This window comes from Microcebus murinus, chromosome 4, assembly GCF_040939455.1.
Source record: "Microcebus murinus isolate Inina chromosome 4, M.murinus_Inina_mat1.0, whole genome shotgun sequence".
In the NCBI taxonomy this organism is placed as follows: Eukaryota; Metazoa; Chordata; class Mammalia; order Primates; family Cheirogaleidae; genus Microcebus; species Microcebus murinus.
The window spans coordinates 20,099,387-20,123,813 of NC_134107.1; the positions used below are offsets into that span (position 1 = coordinate 20,099,387).

At 36.6% G+C, this 24,427-nt stretch overlaps 2 protein-coding genes across 2 annotated transcripts; one reads left to right on the forward strand and one right to left on the reverse strand.

The window, feature by feature from the left end:
* Window positions 1-398: 398 nt before the first annotated feature.
* On the reverse strand, window positions 399-1,346 carry LOC105884126 (olfactory receptor 4A5-like). Its single transcript, XM_012787838.2, has one exon. It carries the CDS (start codon window positions 1,344-1,346, stop codon window positions 399-401), a length of 948 nt encoding a protein of 315 aa, XP_012643292.2.
* Window positions 1,347-19,142: 17,796 nt separating this feature from the next.
* LOC105884125 (olfactory receptor 4C46) lies at window positions 19,143-20,171 on the forward strand. The gene has a single exon (XM_012787837.2). The coding sequence runs from the start codon at window positions 19,166-19,168 to the stop codon at window positions 20,102-20,104; it is 939 nt and encodes a 312-aa protein (XP_012643291.1). The 5' UTR covers window positions 19,143-19,165; the 3' UTR covers window positions 20,105-20,171.
* The last annotated feature ends 4,256 nt before the right edge of the window (window positions 20,172-24,427 follow it).

Sequence of the window (24,427 nt, forward strand, 5' to 3'; positions counted from 1 at the left end):
ATAAAAACTAATCTTTGGGCCTCAGAAATTTGTTCTAAGTATTAGCCAAATGGCTTTCTCATGAATGTGAGTGATAGCGTATTTTCAAAAGCAACCTGTTTTTCTCCTTTGAAAACAATAAACCACTTTCTTCTAAGTCCCATTCCCATATAAACTAAGAAAAATAAAGTTACAAGAGCTTAGTTTTATTATTACTTATAATAGGATACCAATGCCTTTTATTCACCCTGCAGAACTTCTCGATTAGATTGATTCTAATCTCAAAAGATAATTTGTTCCACTTTATTGGTGACTTTGAATAAAGAGAAGCATTTGTAGAGAATCCATTGAATGGACTACATAATCCATCGTTAGAATTTACTGTCTGTTTGTTGCCTTAGAACTGGAAATAAACATGTTCAGTGTGTGGAAGACATTCTTATTCTATCTACAGTTAACATTTTACACCAGAGTTTTCCCATAGCATTTTTCATCTCTGAATTTCTCAAGGTATATATTAAAGGATTCAACATGGGAGTCACAACTGTGTAAACCACTGTCACGGATTTATCAATGGGAAAGTTGGAGACAGGTCTAACATACATGAAAATACAGGGAACAAAAAAGAGGACAACCACGGTTATGTGGGAGCTGCAGGTAGACAGGGCTTTCACCCTCCCTTCCTGACTGTAACTTTTAAGGGAGTTTAGAATGACTCCGTAGGAGATGAGTAGAAGGACAAAGACGACCGTGCAGATGGCTCCACCATTGGCAACCACAGTGAGACCTATAAAGTAGGTGTCAGTGCATGCAAGTTCCAATAACGGGTACATATCACAGAAGAAGTGGTCGATGACATAAGGGCCACAGAAGGGGAGACTGTGCACAACGACAATTTGGACCATAGAGTGCATCAAACCACCAACCCAGGACACCACCAACAGAAGGACGCAAACCCATCGATTCATGATGGTCAAATAGTGTAGAGGTTTACAGATGGCCACGTAGCGGTCATAGGCCATCGCCACCAGAAGGAAGACCTCAGCTCCACCAAACAAGTGTTCTATAAAGAGCTGGCCCATGCATGCTAGAAGGGAAATCCTCTTTTTATCACAGAGTAGGTCTACAAGCAATTTGGGTGAAATGGTAGTAGAATAAGCAGCATCTATGAATGACAGGGCGGCGAGGAAAAAGTACATTGGGGAGCCCAAGGAAGGGCTGCTGATAATAGTCACCATGATAAGCAGGTTGCCCACCATTGTCACAATGTATATAAGTAAAAACATCACAAATAAAGCTTTTTGCCCATCAGGATCCTGAGTGAGGCCCAGGAGGACAAATTCTGTCACATTGTTACTCCCTCCCATTTACTCTTCTGTAAGCCTTGTATCAGAGCTAAGAGCTCAGCAGAATAGCACCTGTAATGAAATTGGGAACAAGATATGAACACTCCCACGATGTCATGGAGCATATCTTCATCATCAGACCTTCAACAGTGGTTTACACAAAATGTATATTTAGTAACTATCTATTGAGTTCCTCTTCTAAAGATCAATAGACCTGCCGTTAATAATTTTATTTTTCCTCAGATGATTTTGTTTTGGTCCTACAGATAAAAGGTTCTATCTCTAAGTCTTAGTGGATATTTGATAAAATAGAATAAGGGCCCAACAGTCATTTATACATTTAATAACTCCTTATGTGCAATCACCTATGAACAGAGAAAGGGTTACGGCTCTCAGGAAATTTACTCTCCAATGGTAGCAATAAACTCTAAATAAATAAAGGGCATAGAGTAAGTCCTTTGAATTTATAGCAGTCATGTTATCTTTACAATATGATCTGCATAGCAGCAAACATACTAATAGAAAACTCTTCCAAAATCTCTCACATGGTGCTATATCATACCACTGTGTGGAATGAGGAGAAAACAGGCACCGAAAAGAGAGGTGGAGAGCAGTGGGACATGGGTTTATTTATAATTCTGTTTAGGTACCGAGAGTGCTCAAAAATAGAACTTCAGTGTCAAGATTCCAAAAAGAAGCAGACTCAAAGGAAAATTCCAAGCTCAATATAAGAAGACATGAGATTGAGTAATTTTCTAAAAGTAATTGCAAGTCCATCTCACTTTGCTCATTGGAAAATAGTGGGATTGAACTAGACAATCTCAGAACATTTTTTAGTCAAACTATCTATGATACTATTAGGGCAGCCCTACTTTACTGTATTCTGTGGGGGTTTTTTCATTTTTCAGATTTTTATATTTAAATAACAATATCTCAAATTATCACCATTACTAGAATACAAACCGGTCACAAATGGTATTTGATTATTACAGTGATCAAATAATGACTGTAAGTTTCTCATTCAGAGTGTACATATTTAAGATCCAAGACATCCTTGCAGAGAGGGGGCACAGCACAGCCGTGAATAATGTGGACTCTGGAGCCACACTGCCTCTCCCAATTTCATCACTTACTATCTGACGTAAAGCCCCCTAATAAAACTCTGTGCCTCAGTTTCATCATTTGTATAATGGGGCTACCCATAGTGCTTACCTCTTAGGGTTGTTGTTTATTACAACAGAGAAAGTAACTAGAACAGTGCCTGACACCTGGTAAACCCTCAATAATTGAGAGCTGTTCTTAATGTTCCTAAATGCTTCACTGTGAACATTTGGGTCACAACAAATCATCTGGATGTTAGTCAACTTGAAAAGAATTATGGAAATAGTCCAAGATAAAATGAAATAAAACTTATAATTCATTAACTTCATTTTGGGAACACAATAAAATCGTATATCTTAGGAATTACCAATATAACTATATGTAAGAAGTAATTATACCTGTGCTGGGATGGACTTTGATGAGAAGCATGCAGAATAATAGGGGGGGAATTCGACCCTTCACTGGAAGGAGAGCTATATAGTAGAAAATGAAAGAAAAGAAGGATCAAATCAGGAAAGGGATATTATAGTTAATAAATGAATGTCCACAAGTAATAAGAATATTAATATGATAATTAAGTGAATGTTCTTCAGAAAAATTTCTTTTAGGGAGGAAGCACTGGGAGCCCTGCCTCCTGAGGGTCCCTGGGAATACACAGGAGGATTCATGGGGTGTCCACAATAAATAAACTCAGACCAGATCCTAGTAAAGAAAACTTCCAAAAATTCACAAAGACAAAAGCATTGATTTCTTAAAGTTCCTAGATCTGATGGTTAAGGACAAACTTAAAGAACAGAGAAGAATGGAACAAGTACAATAGATACAAACCTAGACTTTCCGGTTATTCACTGCTGAGGAAAATTAATAAACCTCAAATCATAGACAAGATAATTCCATTTACATAGATTTGGCAGTGGGGGAGGTCATCTTCAGGGAGAATTTGAGCTCTCACTAGAATCCAACTGTGATTGCTACATGTCTCATTCACATAATCCAGGAGTTCTGTGATTGTTGAAGTTATAGACCAATAAAAGCATAACTGTTGAAGAACATAAGACTACAAAGTAGTCTTTACCCAGTTGTCTTTTATTATCCACACCTTACTTTCTATAAAGTAAGCAGAATACAATAAAATAGGGCTGCCCTAATAGTATCATAGATAGTTTGACTGAAAAATGTTCTGAGATTTTCTAGTTCAATCCCATTATTTTCCAATGAGCAAACTGAGATAGACTTGTAATTACATTTAGAATATTACTCAATCTCATGTCTTCTTACATTGAGCGTGGAATTTTCCCTTGAGTCTGCTTCTTTTTGGAATCTGGACACTGAAGTTCTATCTTTGAGGTGAGGACCTCTTCTCTCTTTAACCATCAATGATAGCTCTCACCTGGATAAATCTTCTGTTGAGCAATTTAAATATTTACTTGTCAATCAGGGTGCATTAACTATCCTCTATAGTGTAAGCCATGAAAATTTAATATTCTAAAGTAGTATTACTAGGCTTTCAACATAAAACATTATTTTAACACTTTTCAAGTAGAAAAATTATTTCATGCAGAATCTTAAGAAAATGACGTTTTTAAAAGAAAAATTCCCATAGTAACAAAATTAACCTCTTTGCTATTTGACAATTACACTCTTATAAATCATTCTAAATGACAGTACACAGGTAATTTCCAAGTGTCATTTTTGCTGGGATAAGGCAACTAATATGTTTCCTGAGATGATTTTTAGATTCATACATAAAAGCCCATATCATGTTTCCAGAACAAATATACACATTCGTTCCTTTACACTCTAACATGCTTGGTATGACACATGATTATAAATTCTCTAATTCAATATATCTAAAAGGAAATCTACAAGTTTATTAACATATCATGTAAAATATAATATCCCAAGACTGAGATTATATATCCATCATTTTATTTGTTATATGTGTAATATGCAACATGTTTCTCCTGTTATTTGGCAAAATGAAAAATAAATGCCTACCTAGCAGGACTATAATCAAATGTACTTGGTATATGCCGATTAATTTCTGTGTTTTCCTACATTAATATTTGCAATTTTGATTTCTCCAATGAAAGCATATGATATTCAAGACATTAGCTATATTTCAACATATCACAGGAAATTTCAATGAGTAGCCCTTGTCAATTGTGTCAAGAACTCACATCTTGGGTCTTGTCCTTGGTCCAGAAAAGTCAATGCTTCTTTCACTTAAGATAACTGTAGATACCTCAAGCATCTATGTGTGATCATAAAACACATGTTAATATGTGGATGGTCAGTAAATATAGAAATAGATTCGTGTGGCAACAGTTTCCATATTTCCACACAGGTTTCCCATTATCTCAGTCCTTCAGATAGGTTTAAAGTTACCAAGGCACATTCCTAAAATATAAACACAAGATGCTTAAACATGTCAATATTTACTGTATAAAGGTAGTTGAATATTCTCACCTGCTGGAAAAATTTCTTCCTAGAAAAACAGAAGCACTATCTTTGCATGACTATGTAAAATTGACCTAACTAGTGTAAATTAACAAGGCTAAGCCCATTATTTGGTGGCACAAATAAACAAAACATTTAACAACATTAAATTTACTTACTTGAATTTTTCTCTTCTCAGTCATTTATGATGAAGCAACCAAAAATTATTTTACAATGATTTACAATTTGTAACTTTCATATCTTTAAGCTCTGTACCTAGCAAGGCAAATGCTGAAATTTAACTTCATAGAAAAGCCAATGACAGAGATTTCTCAGAGGTAGAAGAAAAACTCTTCAGTTTTCAGTCATTCAAATAGCATACCCCTATGACCACTGCTTTACTAATTAAAAGCACCTCCCTATATCTTCCAATCTCATCCCAGGAAATTTAGAACTTCTACAAATTTCTCCAAGTAATGATGGATATAATAAAAAAAAAAATCACACCTAGAGGACTAGATACCAGCTGAATACATACTCCAGGATGGGCAGAAAACTGAGTTTTCAAAAATCTCCTGGGTTAATTTTTCAGGAAAATAATTCTTCCATTTATATGTACAGACACATTTTTACGGAATTTTAAATCATCACTATTTTAAATGAAAGAGACTGTAGGTCATTATAGATTAGTTCATTAGAATATTTGGCACAAATTCAGATAAAGTAATCTCTCTGAACAGTTTTCTTCCCTAGAACAATCCCTAGAGGAAAAAGACTTGGGTCTTGCCAAGAAAAAGTAGTTGAATGCCAAGGAATGTGAAAAGCCTGTAACATGAAAAGAAAAATTCTCTAGTAAATTGAATAATAAATTATGAGTTTCATATTATGAAATATTTAGGTAAGGCAAGTAATATTTAAACCAGAATGAAGGAGGATGCATTCCCAGGTTCCCCCACCCAACCATATCCCCAGCAAAGGAGGGTTTTACTCAGGCTGTTAGGAAGTCTCTGCCCCTGAAGCCCTGAAGCTCAAAGACAGAGAGCCCTAGAGCTGAAGTTGGCATTCTTATTCTCTGAGAGATGAGCAATCATAGTTCTGCAGATTTGGTTGGAATCGAGGGTATGTTAATCAAGGCCTGCATCTGTGTCAGATGTAAGCATAAGGATCTTTAGTCTGTCAATTCAATCCCTTAATGTTAGTCCAATATGAATTCAGTGACTGTATGTACAAGAAAAAAAAATTGTTCTTTCCCAACACAGCGACAGCACCTAAAGCCTTCACTGTCATTTCCTTGACTTGGCTTGTCATTGGCTCCATTGAGCATCTTTATCTTTACCTTATGTTTAGTTAAACATTGGATCTTCTATGCCATAAGGGACTTAAAGAGTCACATAAATACCTATCTCAACCAGCCAAAATCTTTATCGTGTAACAGGCTCCACTAAAAGTTAGCAGTTTCAATTTACCCAGTAAATTGATTGAATCCAGGAAACTCAATGTCCTACCAATTATTTCTAAGAGTTAAAGAGAGTTAAAAGAGTTAAAGAGAGTAAAAGAGTTAAAGAGAGTTAAAGAAAGTTAAAACCACTTACCAATAAGTGGTTACCACTTACCACTTATTGGTAAGTGGTAAAAGATGCACAAACGTATTTTAATTCTGAAGAACTATGTAATGTGATCAAAGTTACTGGGGATTAAATTATGACTCTTAGATGAAAAATTACTATACACATAAGCCATAATTCTCTATGTCCCTTTCAGCTGAATTCAAAGAACTACTAATGCTTTCTGCTTATCTGAATAAGGCAAAAGGGTTTGCTAGATCCTGTGATGATGCCTACAACAGCCCAGAATCTGAATTTGCAGGCAGGCTGCGGACAGATTAGCTACTTCTCCCTGTGAAAACCAGGTCCCTTAACAAGCCGTAGCCACAGAGAATAAGAAATTAATAGGAAATAGAGAGAATAAAAGAATATCCAGAGACGAAGGTATAGTTTTATAAGTTTATATTTAAAAATTAGGATAAAGCGAGAGTACTCAGGATTCTACAATGCCCACCCCCCATCAGTAGTGCAGCCTTGAGGTTATATTCACATACATTGTTATGGTCATAGATATCAATTATCAGTTGCCAGAGTAACAGACTTACATAGTAACAGGTAGTGCGGTTGCTATGGGTAACAGCTTTACATACCAACAAGTAGTTTCAGTTTGAGTTAAACGTTTTTCAAAGGCCTTCTAACATATTCTAATCTATTGTATCTAAGTATACAAACAGTTACAAAATCTTTCAAGTACTAACTTTTAAATTCTAACAGATAGGTATCAATTAACAGAGGAGTAAAAAGAGATACAGTGGCTCTATATTTCTTTTATCTAGTTATTGTGGATTTGAGGCAGACAGTCAGGAGAAAGCAGGAAGCCCATCTCTACATTCTAACTTGCTCATAACCACAGGGGTGCGTCTCTGGGTTAAGGATTTCATTGTTCCAGCTTCCATCCTGTGAGCCATGCAAGATCAGGGAGTCGTCACAGACCTGAGATAACTTAGAAGCCTCATGGAACACATCCACATGAGAGCTTTGAGAGCCCTCCAAAAGCGAGGCAGCCCTTGATATGCAAACTAACGAGTTCACATGTTCCCTCAGGGCAAAATCCTGCAAACTCCTGTTTCTGTCTTTAATATAGCAATACTGAGCGATACAATAAAATAATGATCTTATGAACCACATCTCACTAATTTCTCAATCATCTACGCTTAACATGAATTTATGTACTCCAATAAAAAAATACATTGCAAATATTAACTGATAACTATGTTGCCTCAAAATATGCCACAGTAATTCTCTATAACCGACATATATTGCCAAACTAGAAAGTTAAAGATAGATCTAGCAAAAATGGCTTATTTACCCCAAATCTCCATACAAGAACACCCACAGAAGCTAGAAACATGTAATATGCATGGCTTTAAAGCATTTTAAAAACTACCTAGAACAAAGGATCTGTGGGACTCATATTTTGAAGAAAAGCCAGAGACCTAAACTCTGCATTTGGGGTCTCTTTTCTCTAAAGGTATGGATAATCCTAAAAGCCACAGATGAAAGCCTGAAAAGCTGAAAGCATCTCTCTTCAGATGCTTTACTCTGAGGGACAAGTGAAATTCAATGTCTATCAAGGAGAAGAGTCCTTTTTCTTAAACAGCCAGGCTTTCATCTGAGACCATTTGAGGACTTTACTCTTGGAGTAGGGGGGAATAGACAATAGAGTAGTCTTCAAAGGAAATCAAGCCCAGCTTGAGTCATCTAAGTTCTTGATTATATTAGTATTATATCGTATCTTTACCTCTCCAGTTCTATCTGCCACCCAAAACCATAGGAAATCCTCTCTTAAGGCAGAAAACATTGTAAAAAGTCTTGAATTTTTTAATATGTTTTCTGGCCAAAATGCTCAACATCGCTAATCATTAGAGAAATACAAATAAAAACCACAATGAGATGTCATTTAACCCCAGTGAGATTGGCCTGTATCAAGAAATCCCAAAACAACAAATGCTGGCGACAATGTAGAGAGACAGGGACACTCTTACACTGCTGGTGGGACTGCAAATTAGTGCAACCTTTGTGGAAAAGAATTTGGAAATATCTCAAAGAGCTAATAATAGAAATACCATTAGACCCAGCAATAGCATTGTTAGGCATCTACCCAAAAGAGCATAAGACATTCTATTATAAAGACATCTGTACCCAAATGTTTATGGCAGCACAATTCACTATTGCAAGGATGTGGAAACAACCCAAGTGTCTTTCAATTCATAACTCAGTTATTAAAATTTGGTATATGTTTGCAATTGACTATTACTCAATTCTAAGAAATCACAGTGAGCTAGCACCACTTATATTATCCTGGATTGAGCTTAAACCCATTATCCAAAATGAGGTGACACAAGATCAGAATAATGGGCTCCACATACACTTGCCATCAAATTGGTATTGAGTGATTAACACTATGGTGCTCAAAGGGTGGTGATGTTCACCAGGGATTCGGGGGTCGGAGGGGTAGTTCCACATCTGAGGGATGTGGTGAACATTGTGGAGGGGAAGGGCATACTTCTAACCCTTGCTAGGGAGAGGCAAAGATATAAAATATAACCAAAATGTTAAGAAAAAAATAAAAACAAGCATTTGTTGGGTGTGGGGCAGGTCGGAGGGGACAGGAGGGGATGGGTATATACATACACAGTGACTGTGATACACACTGTCTGGGAGATGGACACACTTGAAGCTCTGACTTGAGAGGAGAGGGGAGACAAGGGCAACGTATGTAACCTTAACATTTATATCCCACAATATGTTGAAATACAAAAAAAGAAAAGAAAAAAAATCTTGAACTCTCTGACAACTTCTTATATACAAAATCTAGACTAAGTGAAGTATCTCAAGAATGGAAAAACAAGCACTACATGTACTCACCAGCAAATTGGTATTAATAGATCAACACCTCAGTGGACACATAGGAATAACATTTATTGGGTGTCAGGCAAGTAGGAAGGGGGAGGAGGCGACGCGTATATACAAACATAATGAATGAGATGTGCAACGTTTGGGGGATGTTCATGCTTGAGGCTCTGACTCAAGGGGGGAGGGGAGCATTGGCAATATACGTAACCTTAACACTTGTACCCCCATAATACGCTAAAATAAAAAAATTTTTAAATAGAAAAATAAAGCAAAAAAAAATACTAATGTATAAGAGAAGACAAGGCCTTATTGAAAGACAAGAGGACTAAAAGTCAACATAGATGATTCAAATAATGAAAAGCAACCATTCTAAAGTAAGCTTAGGAAGTACAAATAATTAAAGCATGAGATGGCTGGGTGTGGTGGCTCATGCCTGTAATCCTAGCACTCTGGGAGACCAAGGCAGGTGGATCGTTTGAGCTCAGGAATTCAAGACCAGCCTGAGCAAGAGCAAGACCTCATCTGTACTAAAAATAGAAACAAATTAAAAATTATATAGAAAAAGTTAGCCAGGTATGGTGGCACATGCCTATAGTCCCAGCTACTTGGGAGGCTGAGGCAGTAGGATTGCTTGAGCCTAGGAGTTTGAGGTTGCTGTGACCTACTCTGATGCCATGGCACTCTACCCTGGGCAACAGAGTGAGACTCTGTCTCAAAAAATAAATAAATAAAGCACGAGATGGATAATACATTTGAAAACTAAAATATATAACCTAAATTAAGAAAATTCATTTAAGGAAGTATAATACACCATAGAAAGCCTCAAGAATAGGCTATATTAGGCAGAAGAAAGAATTTCAGAGCTTGAAGATGACAACTTTAAGTTTAAAAAGTCAGTCAAAGAGAAACAACTGAGAAATAAGAGAAACAAACAAAACCTCCAAGAAATATGGGATTATGTAAAGATGCCTAACATTAGATTCATAGGCATCCCTGAAGGCTGAAGAAGAAAATACAGAAGGGTTGGAAAACCTATTTGAGGGAACAATTGAGGACAATTTCCCTGGCCTTGCTAGAAATCAAGATATCCAGGTACAAGAAGGTCAAAGGACCACTGGAAGATTCATTGCAAGGAGGCAATCACCATAACACAGTCATACGACTGGACAAAGAAAACACAATAGGGGCACTCCTATGAGTGACAAGGCAAAAGCATCAAGTAACCTAAAAGGAAAACCTACCAGAATAACTGCAGATTTCTCAACAGAGACCTTACAATTTAAAAGGGAATGGGGCCTCATTATCAGTCTTCTCAAACAGAATAATGGGCAACCTAGAATTTTGTATCCTGCAAAACTAAGTTTCTTATATGAGGGAGAAATAAAGATTTTCCAAGGAAAGGAAACCTGAAGGAAATTGTCAAGATCCAACTTGCTGTCCAGGAAGTACTCACAACTGCATTATACACAAATCAGAACAATAGACAGCCACCAGTATAAAATCACCCAAAAGCTAAAAGTCAGAGCCCAGATACCACAATGGCTCAAAAGGTAAAACAAAGGTATGAAGTTCTGCTCACCAAAATAAACAGAAATACACCCACCTATCAATTTTTTAAATAAATGTGAAGAGCTTGAACTTCCCACTCAAGGGACATTGGCTGAATGAATGGATGAAAAAGAATACAAGCCACATATATGTTGTATCCAGGAAACACATCTAACCCACAAGGACTTATTCAGACTCAAGGTGAAGGGATGGAAAACAGTATTCAGTGCAAATGGAAACCAAAAGAAAGCTGATGTAGCTGACCTCATATCAGATAACATTGACTTCAAATTAACAAAAATAAAGAAAAAGATGGTAATTATATAATGGTGAAGAGAACAATTCAATAATAAGACATAACAATTCTAAATATTTATGTACCTAACACAGATGTACCCAAATTCATGAAGAAAATCCAACTTGATCTAAACAAAGTAATAGACAGCAGCATTGTGATAACTGGGGACTTCAACATCCCACTGACAGAACTGGACAGATCCTCTAAGCAGAATATAAGCAAAGAAATGATAGACTTAATCAGAACTCTAGAACAAATGGCCCTAACAGACATTTACAGAACATTCTACCCCAAAACCATTGAATATACATTCTTCCCATCAGCTCATGGAATATTCTCTAAGATTGATCACATCCAGGGCCATAAAATATGCCCCAGAAAATTTTTAAATATAGAAATTATGCCATGTTTCTTCTCAGACCACAGTGCAATAAAATTAGAAATCATTTCCAATAGAAATACTGAACTCTACACAAAGTCATGGAAATTAAACAACCTACTGCTGAATGATTATTGAGTCAAGGAGGAAATTAAGATGGAAATCAAAAGATTCTTTGAACTAAATGACTAAGGGAACACAAGTTATTAAAATCTGTGGGATTCAGCAAAAGCAGACAGAGGAAAGTGTATAGCCTTATATGCCTACACCCAAGGACAGAAAGATCACAAATCAACAATCTAGAGCTGGACTTGGTGGTTCAAACCTGTAATCCTATTACTCTAGGAGGCTGAGGCAGGAGGATTGCTTGAGGTCAGGAGTTCAAGACCAGCCTGAGCAAGAAAAAGAGCCCGTCCCCACTAAAAATAGAAAAAAATAGCCAGGCACTAAAAAATTACTCAGGCATGGTGGCACGTGCCTGTAGTCCCAGATACTCAGGAGACTGAGGCAAGAATATCACTTGAGACCAGCAGTTGGAGGTTGCTGTGAATGAGGCTAATGCCAAGGCACTCTAGCCCAGCAACAGAGTCTCAAAAAAAAAAAAAAAATCTAATGAATCATCTCTAGGAATTAGAAAAAGAAAAGCAAACTAATCCCAAGCCCAGCAGAATAAATGAAATAACTAAGGTCAGAGCAGAACTAAATGTAATTGATAACAAAAGAATTATACAGAAGATTAATGAAACAAAAAGTTGGTTCTTTGAAAAGGTAAACAAAATTGACTGGCCTCTTGCTAGACTAACCAGAAACAGAAAAGAAAGGATCCTAATAAGCTCAATTAAAAAGGAGACAGTACGACTGATACAATGGAAATACAAAATATCATCTCTGAATATTAGAAAAATCTCTAGGCTCATAAACTTGAAAACATTGAGGAAATGGACAAATTCCTGGAAATACACAACATCCCTAGGCTCAATCAGGAAGAAACAGAATTCCTGAGCAGACCAATATCAAGTAACAAAATTGAAAAAGCAATAAAAATAACTTCCCCCAAAAAAAATCCCAGACAGTTTCACAGCCAAATTTTACTAGACCTACAAAGAAGAACTGGTACCTATACTGCAGAAATTATTTCACAACATAGAGGAGGAAGGAATCCTCCCCAACTTGTCCTTCAAGGTTAATATCACCTTGATACCAAAGCCAGGAGAGGACACAACAAAATAAGAAAACTGCAGACCAATATCCCCTATGAATATAGATGCAAAATTCTCAATAATATCCTACCAAACCAAATTCAGCTGACATCAAAGAAATAATCCACCATGATCAAGTGGACTTCATCCCAGAGATGCAAATTGGTTGACCATATGCAAATCATATAAATGTGATTCAGCACATCAATAGAAGCACAAACAAAGACCACATGATCTTCTTAATAGATGCGGAAAAGCACTTGACAAAATTCAGTACCTTTTTTTGATAAGAATGCTTAACAAAATAGACATACATGGAACATATCTCCATATAATAAAAACCACATATGACAAATCCACAGCCAACATCATACTGGATGGGGAGAAATTGAAAACATTCCTGCTTAGAACTGGAACCACACAGGATAGCCCACTGTCATAACTTCTGCTCAACATAGTGCTGGAAGTCCTAGCCAGAGCTATCAGGCAAGAGAAGGAAATCAAGTGTATCCAAATGAAGAAAGAAGGGGCCAAACTGTCATTCTTTGCTGATGATATGATCTATCTAGAGAACCCCCAAAGATTCTGCCAAGAGACTATAGGAATTGATAAATAAAGCAAAGTCTCAGCTTACAAAATCAATGTACACAAATTATTAGCCTTCTTATATGCCAATAACAGTCAAGGTGAGAGTTAAATAAACATCTCAATATCTCTCACAATGGCAACTAAGAAAATAAAATACCCAGGAATATATTTAACCAAGTAGGTGAAAGACCACTACAGGGAGAACTGCAAACTCTGAAGAAGGAAATCAGAGAGTATATAAACAAATGGAAAAACATATCATGCTCATGGATCAGCATCAATACAGACAAAATGTCTATACTACCCAAGTGATTTATATATTCAATGCAGTCCCCATTAAAATACCAATGTCATTTTTTTAAATCTAGAAAAAATAATTCTATGCTTTGTATGGAACTAAAAAAGACCCCAAATAGCCAAAGCAATCTTAGGTAATAAGAACAAATCAGGAAATATTTTCTAACCAGACTTCAAGCTATACTACAAGACTATAGTAACCAAAACAGCATAGTAATAGCACAAGAACAGAACCATAGACCTTTGTAACAGGACTGAGAACCCAGATATAAAACCATCCTCATATTGCCATCTGATCTTTGATAAAGCAGCCAAAAACATACACTGGGGAAAAGAACGTCTATTCACTAAATGGTGCCAGGACAATTGGATAGCTACATGTAAAAGACTGAAATAGGATCCACACCTCTCACCACTGACAAAAATTAATTGATGAAGGATAAGAGACTTAAACCTATCACATGAAACTGTAAGAATTCTAGCAGAAAATGTTGGGAAAATTCTTATAGATATCAGCATAGGCAAAGAATTTATGAAGAAGATCCCAAAGGCAATCACAGCAACAACAAAATTTAACAAATGGGTTTCGATTAAACTAAAAATTTTCTGTACAGCCAAGGAAACAACAAATAATAGGGAATAGACAACCTACAGAATGGAAGAAAATCTTTGCATGCTATATACCCAGTAAAGGGCTGATAACCAGAATCTATAAAGAACTCAAAAAATCAGCAAGAAAAAACTCAAACAACTTTATAACAAAGTGGGCAAAAAACAGTAACAAAACTTTTTTAAAGAAGATAGACTAATGGCCAACAAACAAAAGAAAAATGTTCAAAGTCTCTAATCATCAGGGAAATGCACAAAAAACCACAATGAGATTATCATCTAACTCCATTGAGAATGGCTTTTATGAAAAAGTTCCAAAACAACCGATGCTGGCATGGAAGTGAAGAGAAGGAAACACTTCTACAACGTTTGTGAGACTGCAAACTAGTACAACCTTTATGGAAAATAGTATGGAGATACTGCAAAGAACTAAAAATAGACCTACATTTGATCCAGCAATCCTGCTATTGGGTATTTACCCAAAGGAAAAAAAGTCATTTTATTAAAAAGACATGTGCACTCAAATATTTATTGCAGAACAATTCACAATTGCAAAGATGTGGAATCAAACCAAGTGCCCATTAATACATGAGTGGATTAACAAAATTTGCTATATATATACTATTGAGTACATTAAAAAATGGTGAACTAATATTAATATCTTTTGTAACAACCTGGATGGAACTAGAGACCATTCTTCTCAGTGAAGTATTGTAATAATGGAAAAACAGGCACCACATTTACTCACTATTAAATTGGAACTAATCAATCAACTCCCCTGTGCACATATGGTATTAAAACTCAACTGAAAACAATGAGGTTGGAGGGGGCAAGAGGAGATGCATAAATTTACACCTGACAGGTACAATACATCCTTCCTTGGTGATGGGCACACTTATAACTTTGACTCAAACTGCACAAAAGCAAAATACATAACCAAAGTTTATATGCCCATAATATTCTGAAATGTTTTAAAGTGCATTCAGCCATATAAAGTAAATATAAAATAAATACAGTAATAAAGTGATGATCTCTGATGGCTGAGATTCAGAAAAAGATATCTAACACACACATACACACACACAAATATGGAGTATTATTTTGCCCTAAAAAAGGAAGGAAATCTTGCCATTTGCAACAATATGGAAAAACCTGGAGGACATTATGCTAAGTGAAATAAGCCAGACACAGAAAGACAAATACTGTGTGATCTCACTGTATATGGAATCTAATCTACTCAAATGCATAGAGACAGAGAGTACGATGGTGGGTCCGGGGCTTGAGGATGAGGGGAAGGGGGCAAGTTGATCAAAGAGTCTGGGGATCTAACGTACAGCATGAGCAGTGATACATGTGTTAGTTAATTTATTCGTAATAATCATTACATAAGGTATACATCTGTCAAATCATCATGCTGCACACTTTGAATCTATATAATCTTTGTCAGTTAAATATTTTTAAATAAAATATAAAATTTAAAAGTCAAAATTAACTAATTAAATGACTGCCATTAATTTTGTGCCCTCACTGCTCTAGATCTCAATAAATCAATGGTGGGTTTCCAGAAAAGGTTTAATAGTGATACAAAAACAGAAGCTCTTTCTCTAAGATGAGTCAGCAGAGAAACTCCATCACGGGTCCACACCCTGGAGTTATGCCACCTTCACAGTCACACAAGCCTTCTGCTTTCTTAACAGACCTGCTTCAGATGCAGAAAGGGGACTCTCACAGGCTTATCTTCCAAGTGTAAGGAATACAATTCCCCATTCAAAAATGCTGTTTCCCAAGCATGTCTCTCCAGAATACCTTCTTCTAAAACAAGGTCTTTCCATCAAAGGAGATAATGAATTCCTGGGAGAGAAAGCAGCAGCTAAAGAACAAGATCCCTGAACGTTTATGGAAACCCTTTAAATATCCATGCAATGCAAGATGAAAATGATTCTGTTGCCATCCACATCTCCACAGCAAGATTAATCATGGGCAGAGTGGCCCATTTATATCTGTTTCCTCCAAATATTCTTTCTCTTGCACTGCAGGAACAGAGCCAGATATAGACAATCAATTGTTCATAGGGTTTCAAGTAAATCTGTTTTAATTCAAAACCCAAGTTTTCTGTGAACAGTTTTCAGGCTTAGGCTAAGTAAAAAGATTTATACTTGTAAGAATACCTTCCTCTTTTCAAACACCTTTACTGAATCATAAGTGATATACAAAAAAATCTGCCCATTAAATGTATACAGTTTCTTAACAACTATTGATGTGATACTGAATTATCTGAATAGGCTCCTCACAAGTATGAAATATCTTTCACATTGATGCTTACTCCAAAAGATCAGTTTCAGAAAGGATTGTTTCTGGACACTCCACAACATCAGTAAGACCATCTAAATACTCAGACTCTGAGGTAAGCTTTTTAGTAGTACTGCTGCTTATTAAATATTGTTACTTTCCATACATGGTAATCAGTATTTTTAACACTTCAACTATAGCAATAGAGTCTTTCATCCTCATCCTAATTCTTCAAAGAGAATTGGTAAATCTCATTAACCTAATTTCAGTTGAAAAATTTGAAGCTCATGGAGATTAAACAATTTTTAGAACCCAGCTGTCTGATACCACACCATGATTTTGCCTGAGACACTTCCTTAATAATCAAGACTAATCAGGAGGATTTTTTTTTCAGAATATTACAGGAATACAAATCTTTTGGTTACATGGATTGCTGTTGTACTGCTTGAGCCGAAGTCAAAAGTGTGCCCATCACCCAGATAGTGTACATCATACCTGTTAGGTATGATTTCACCCCTCCCCTTCTCCCCTCTTTCACCTGCTTGATTTCCATTAAGTCTCACATCTGTGCACATGAGTGCTATTTGGCTAGTTCCAATTCAATGGTGAGTACATATGGTGTTAGTTTTTTGATTCTTCTGATACACTTCACATATACCAAAGACACAAATATAAATAATAAATGGCATAAATCATCAGCTGTTTAATCCAAGCACAAACATTGAGAACCCTTATGGAATGAACTGGCATGAATAATATAAGTTCCTATTGCTTCCTTGAGAATAATATTGGAGATGCTTCTTCCTGAGCTTGCTGCATGATTAAATGCTTCTCTGGTTATTGCTCTAACTATCAATTCTTACTATCTCGTAGGTATATACACACTCATAAAGATAAATGAAAGTCCTATGTGTATCCACAGCACACTGTACTAGATTTTTTCATATATGTTCCATCAGTCAATTACCATAACAACCTGTGAGGTAGTATATTCTCACTGTATATTAATATATGAGAAAACAAGGGTGTAAGGTGCCAAGAACTGTACCCCAGGTAAAAGAAGTTACAAATGGAAAAACCATGATCCTAATGCAATATATTTCTGATTTTAAATCTAATATGCCTAGCTATTTTCAACAATTTTCCAAGGGGTCTGGGGGCCCATGATTTGAAATGGCTTTGAGAAAAGAACTGAGGCTGAGAGAGAGACTAAGATAAAAGTCCCTTCAATGAATGCAATATCACATTTTTCTTACTACTTGGGAATTCAAAGATGCCATTGTGTGTGTGCATATGTGTCTGTGTGTGTGTGTGTACTGATGAAATTACTCCATACAAATTTGCTTCCTAAATAGTATTAGAGCATTTATCATCATAAAGGTCATATCAAAAGTATATTACTAGTTTAACATTGTGTATTAGAATATAACAATATAGAGCGTGGGTTCAGAATCGAGAGATAAAAAATTAACTGGTATAATCTGACCTAGTCTTGACTATGCCCTTTATTAGCTGTTTGATCTTGAACAGAATCTTTAACTTTCTTATGCTTTTATTTCCTAATATGTAAGATAAGTGCATAAATGATTGCAGTAACCATTTTGGGGGTTTATATTAAGGGCTAAATCAGCAATTGTCTGCAAAAAATATTTAGAACACACTAAATGCTCAGTATGTTTTAGTTAACATTATCATTATTATTACAACTATGAATGTTGTTATTACAACTATGAATGATACTATGAGTAATAATTATACTTATTATTGTGTTAAAGTAACCATTAACATTAGCCACTGATATTGTTGCCTCATCTTCAGAATGGATGAAAGAATACCAACCACACACAGAGATTGTTACTGGTGTTAATTGGAGTCATATATGCATAGCACTTACTACTATACCTTGCACAAGGCAATTAATTATTAAAAGGTATATATTATTAACTATTATAAAATTAATTAGATTTAGAAAAAGCATTATGAATTATTTTACAGTAGCTCTCATATTCTTTTCTGCATTCCTATCACAAAGCACAGCTACTCCTCATGTCAACTACTCTAAATATTGTGCTCACTGGGGTTTCTTTCTCTGGTTTCCACCCCCGTGTGGAATCTCAGTCCATTTCATTCAAGACTCACAAAGACCTTCATTAGAGGAATATCCAAAGATTTCTACTTCCTGAAATTCCTCTTCATCCTCAGTCATATTCTCAGTAACCTACCAATGTTCCTCATTTTCTAAAGAATAAAGAACAAATTCCTTAGCTTTACAACCATGGCCTGTACATTCAACTTCAACCTCCCTCTTCAGGTTTAGCTGCCACTATGTGTTCAATCTATTACTTCAAATTAGGCTCTTAGTCATCTCAGATGATTAAGTATACACAGATGATCTCTTGACTTGTGTATTCAAAAAAGTTCCTCATGTCTATACTATTAACAGTCTTCACCAAGGAAGTAACTTGAGTAACCTTCAAGAACAGATAATCTTTATTTACATCTCAAGAAAAATCTTATAATAATTCACAGTGCAATAAAATTCAAGCAGTTATTATTTATTAGAATGGAGAAGTGTAATAAATTCAAAATTGCATTAATAAAAATTTTTTCCAGGTGATGTAACTAACCATCACATGAAATACATGGAAAATAGAAACAACGTCACAGAGTTTGTTTTGCTGGGGCTTACAGATAATCCAAAGATGCAGAATATCATATTTGCTGTCTTTTTTGTCATCTACGTCATCACTGTGGTAGGAAATGTGCTCATCGTGGTCACAATCACTGCCAGCCCATCACTGAGGTCCCCCATGTACTTTTTTCTGGCATATCTCTCCTTTATTGATGCCTGCTATTCCTCTGTCAATACCCCTAAGCTGATCACAGATTCACTCCATGAAAAGAAGACCATCCTGTTCAATGACTGTATGACTCAAGTCTTTGGAGAACATTTCTTTGGAGGAGCAGAGGGCATCCTACTTACTGTGATGGCCTATGACCGCTATGTGGCCATCTGCAAGCCCTTGCACTACACCACCATCATGAACCAGCGTGTATGTGGCCTTCTGGTGGGAGTGGTGTGGGTGGGAGGCTTTCTTCATGCAACCATACAGATCCTCTTCATCTTCCAGTTACCCTTCTGTGGCCCTAATGTCATAGATCACTTTATGTGTGATCTGAACCCTTTGCTCAATCTTGCCTGCTCTGATACCCACACTCTGGGGCTCTTCGTTGCTGCCAACAGTGGGTTCATCTGCCTGTTGAACTTCCTCCTCCTGCTGGTCTCCTATGTGGTCATCCTCCGCTCCTTAAGGACCCACAGCTCAGAAGGGAGGCGCAAAGCCCTCTCCACCTGTGTCTCCCACATCACAGTGGTCGTCTTATTCTTTGTGCCCTGCATATTTGTGTACATGAGACCTGCAGCTACTTTACCCATTGATAAAGCGGTTGCTATATTCTACACTATGATAACTCCCTTATTAAACCCCTTAATCTACACCTTGAGGAATGCCCAGATGAAAAATGCCATTAGAAAATTATGTGTTAAGAAAGCTATTTCAGGTGACAAATAAATGTGCTTAAAGCCCAACACTGATTTAAGTGAAGCAGGTGTCAAAAGAATATTTTGGATAATCTCAGGGAGGCATCCTTTTTAGATGGAGAAAAAATTAGCCATGCCATTCATAGATTCTGCACTGATGGAAGTAGAAATGCTTCCAGAAAACTGGAGCAAATCTAATCCAGGACAACCCTGCATATGTAGGAAATTCTATCAAAGTGTAGCTTAGTTTTACTAGCTTCATCTAATATATGGATTCATAGGCTTTCTTTCTCATTAAAAAAAGGAAATAATAAAACATATTAGTATTGAGCAGTAATGTTAACAACACTGCAAAAAGGTAAGCACTATTATTACTTCCATTTCATACGTGAGAAAATGACAGAAAGGGGAAGTTATCAAAACAGATACATTGACAAGCCAAGAACCAAAATATGATTGATGATGACACTTTTAACGGTCATGGTACTCTCCCACAGAACGAAGATTAAAAGATCAGATGATTATATTACTTAACATCTTGGAACCAGGGACTGAGCTGGGAATATTGCATGCATTAGTTAGTTATCTAACCAAAATATAACAATTTTTATTAATAATTGCTTCTTTTATATATTATAATTGATTATTATATGGTGCTTGAAACATTATGGTTACTAATGACTTTAAGGCTACAGATAGCAATGGTCCACTTAACCACTCTAGGGTAGGTAATTAAGTTTATGCCATGTTTCCAGTTGTTCTTGTAGGGTTCAGAGGCATTTTGTATTGCTCATGTCACCCCTGTTATGCTAAAACCCCATCACAAAGAGTGATGACTCAAATAAAAGAACATTTGAATTTCAGGCAGAAATTTCTATTTATTAAATATACAATCATAGACCATAAAATATTGCCTGCTAGATAACAATAGTTACCACAAGGTAGTATAATGTCTGGTACATGGTAAATATTGAATGAATGAATAAAAATACTAAAGAAGATGAATGAATTCAACAAAATGCAGACACAAAACTGGTATAGGAGACGAGAATTCTTCCCTACCCATACCTGATTGAGACTCTAAGGAGAATTCTAGCTGGACCTCTTGAGGAAACGACAGTTTGCTTTTACGCCCCCTTACACTGAAGAATAAGTAGGAAATTGAAACAAATTCTCAGCATATTAGCAAATACTTAACCTTGACATTCTCTCTGCTCTCACTATATTTCATTATCTTATGATTGTGAACTATTTATGTTACATTTCTCTGTTAATCAGTTTGCTTTTTTGTTACATTGAATTATGTTTTTAAAAACATGTAACTGCACATATGCACAAAGCCATTCAGAATAAATATGTCCCATTCATTCCTTCTGTGTCTTATTTGTTTATCAACAACTATTTTAAGCCCAAGGACTCTGTCAGGCGCATTTATAATGTCTGGAGCTTCAGTGGTCAGTAAAGAGAAACCCAGGTTCTGCCTTCCCAGAGGTCAGGCTCCATTCAGAGACTCCCAGAAGAGGACAGAGAATCACAACACAGTGTTATAAATGGTAAGATAGTGGAAGCACAGGCAAGTTGCATGAACACACAACAAGAACCTGAGGGAACAGGAAAGGGGATTCCTTGATGAAAAGATAACAAAAATGGGACCCAAAGGATGAAAAGGAGTCAGCAGAATGAACAGGCCTGAGGCTGAGGCACAAGGGTTCCTAGGAGAAGGGATATAGAACAAGGGCCATGAGGTGAAAGAGAGTAAGCAGGAAACCTAATCAGTGCAATACAGCCATGGTCATTAATTCATTAATTCATCTATTTATTCAACAATTGCTTATGGAACCCCCCACTGAGTGCCAAGTGCCATGTTGTGCAGTGAGCTTGTAAAAGTTTGTAAATAGCAAGACTTGAAGCTGGAGAGACAGGAACAGGGAAGATCAAGAAGGATCCCATAGTTGTGTTAAGGCTTAATGCTAAGGGCCATGGGGGAAAGGTTGAAAGCATCTTGAAGCCACTGAGTGAGACAGTTAGATCTGAATTTTAGAATAATGACTTTAACTACAACCTGGAAAATGAAATGAAGAGTCAAGACTGGAAGCAGAAGAGCAGTTAGGAGGTTATTGTAATGATCTAGGTATGAAAGGCTGGAGGCCTGATCCCTGGGGTTGCCAGTGAGGATGCAGAGTGTGGTGGACACTGTTGTGTCCAGCCAAATCCTCTTTACTGGGCCAGCACACCCATGGCCCAGCTACTGTGAGTCTGGGCCACTAACAGCTCAAAACCCTACCCATCTCTAGATAATTGCACAAGAGAAAATGGGAACTGCTTTACTTAGAGGATTTCGTCCTCTATCCCAGGGCCCACCAGTGATCGATGACTGACTAGAATGGGGTTTAAGAGGTCAGTTCTTTTGTCTCAAGGTGGAACCAGCTCTGTAGTGCAATGTATGCCCCATATCTCCTATGGCTCCAGGCTGAAGGCAAGTCATAAAGGCAGAATAGTGACTGCCAGGGTTAGGGTCTGAGAGTATCAGGGAGATATTGGTCTAAAGGTACTGAGTTTCAGTTAGAAAAGATGAAAAGCTCCAGAAGTCTAATGAACAGCATTCTGACTCTAATTAATAATATCATAACATATACTTGAAACTTGCTAAGTAGATCTTACCAAAATAAAATGGTAACTATGTGAGGCATTGGATATGTTAATTAGCTTGATTGTAGTAATCATTTTACAATGTATATCAGATATCAAAACATTATGTTGCACATTTTAAATATATACAATTTTTATTTGTCAATATTATCTTAATAAAGCTAAAAACTGTGAGAAGTCAAATTGTATGATGTAATTACCTTATAATATGTACTTGGGTTTTTACCATAAAGATACCAATGTTTGTGATTTATATCTTATTAAATACAAACTGCTCATAAAAAGCATAAGTTGATTGATGGCAATTATTAGCTCTAAGCTAAAGTACAAAACCATGCAAGAATGAGCTGAAGGTGGAAGTATGGTGGTCTGAGTAACATGGATACAGGGATACCAAGGGGAGTAGAGAGTGAGATATCTCTGATAACTTAGCAGCTTTTGATCATTTTTCTCATGAGAATTAAAGCTGTACTGTAATATAAGGAAATAGAATTGCATGAAACAAAAGTTCCAGTCTGTAACCTCGGGCTTGGGGACTGCAGTGGCAAGGCAAGGGCAGGGAGGGAGGGACATCTAGTGGTGCTCACTTCCATGACACTGACAACTTCATAGACAATTTCCCATGGAGTTTCAATGGCACATCTGCGGGGAGATTCCAGTGAACCACTCAGACTCTCCAGAAACAAGTTTCCCAAGTCTGCCTATCTGTACTGTTGTGGGGTGTTCTCTAGCAGCCTTGATCTACCTGCTCCTGGGGGGTTGTTTCCTGCTTGCCAGGCTATAGTTCGTCTTTCACCAGCCTCAGCCCACCAGCATCCCAGAGGGAGGTTCCCAGCTTGCCAGTACAGCTACCACGAACTAGTTGTGGCCCAAGACAACCCAGTGAACTTCTCCACCATCCAATGGGCAACAAATATACCTTTTCCAAAATATTAGAATCCCAGCCATAGAGAGAGAGAAAACCTCCTGTGTTCCTCTCTTAGATACTCATCTCTTAGTCCCAGGGCATTCTTTAACTCTTTTTCTCCTTTATATTTAGCCCCTTGATCTATTAATATTATATTAGGTTATTAGTATTAAATATCCCATTTCCTTAAGTACTAAGTTTGACAGTTGATATCTCTGACATTTCACTTTGACACTTCTTGGGTTTTTTATTTTTTTATTATGAAGGTACATCCTTATTCTTTCAAACACACAGTTTGGCTTGTGATTATCTTTCAAAGTGTTTTATAGAAAATTTTTATGAAATCAAAGATAAGTCAAAAATTCATGTTATTTGCAAAGATGAGTTCTGTCATAGAACCAATGCTGTACAGAGAGCTCAAAATATCAATGATGTGTTTGGAAAGGATGTGGCTAATGAACACACAGTATGTCAATGGTTTGAGAAGTTCTGTTGTGATGAATTTAATCTTGAAAATGAGCCACATGGGTTTCCTGAAACCAAGGTGGATAATGAGGTGAAAGCTGTAGTTGAATTGAATGCATCTCAACCTATGTATGAATTAGCAGCAAGGTTTGACATTACTATTCCACCAATGTTAGACCATTTGAAACAAATCAGCAAGGTAAGGAAGCTGGATTCCAAATGAATTAAATGAGTGTCAAAAGAGAAATCCTCTTGAAGCTTGCCTTTCTTTGTTGTCATGACACAAAGATGAACCATTTCTACATTGTATTGTTACGTGTTATGAAAAATGGA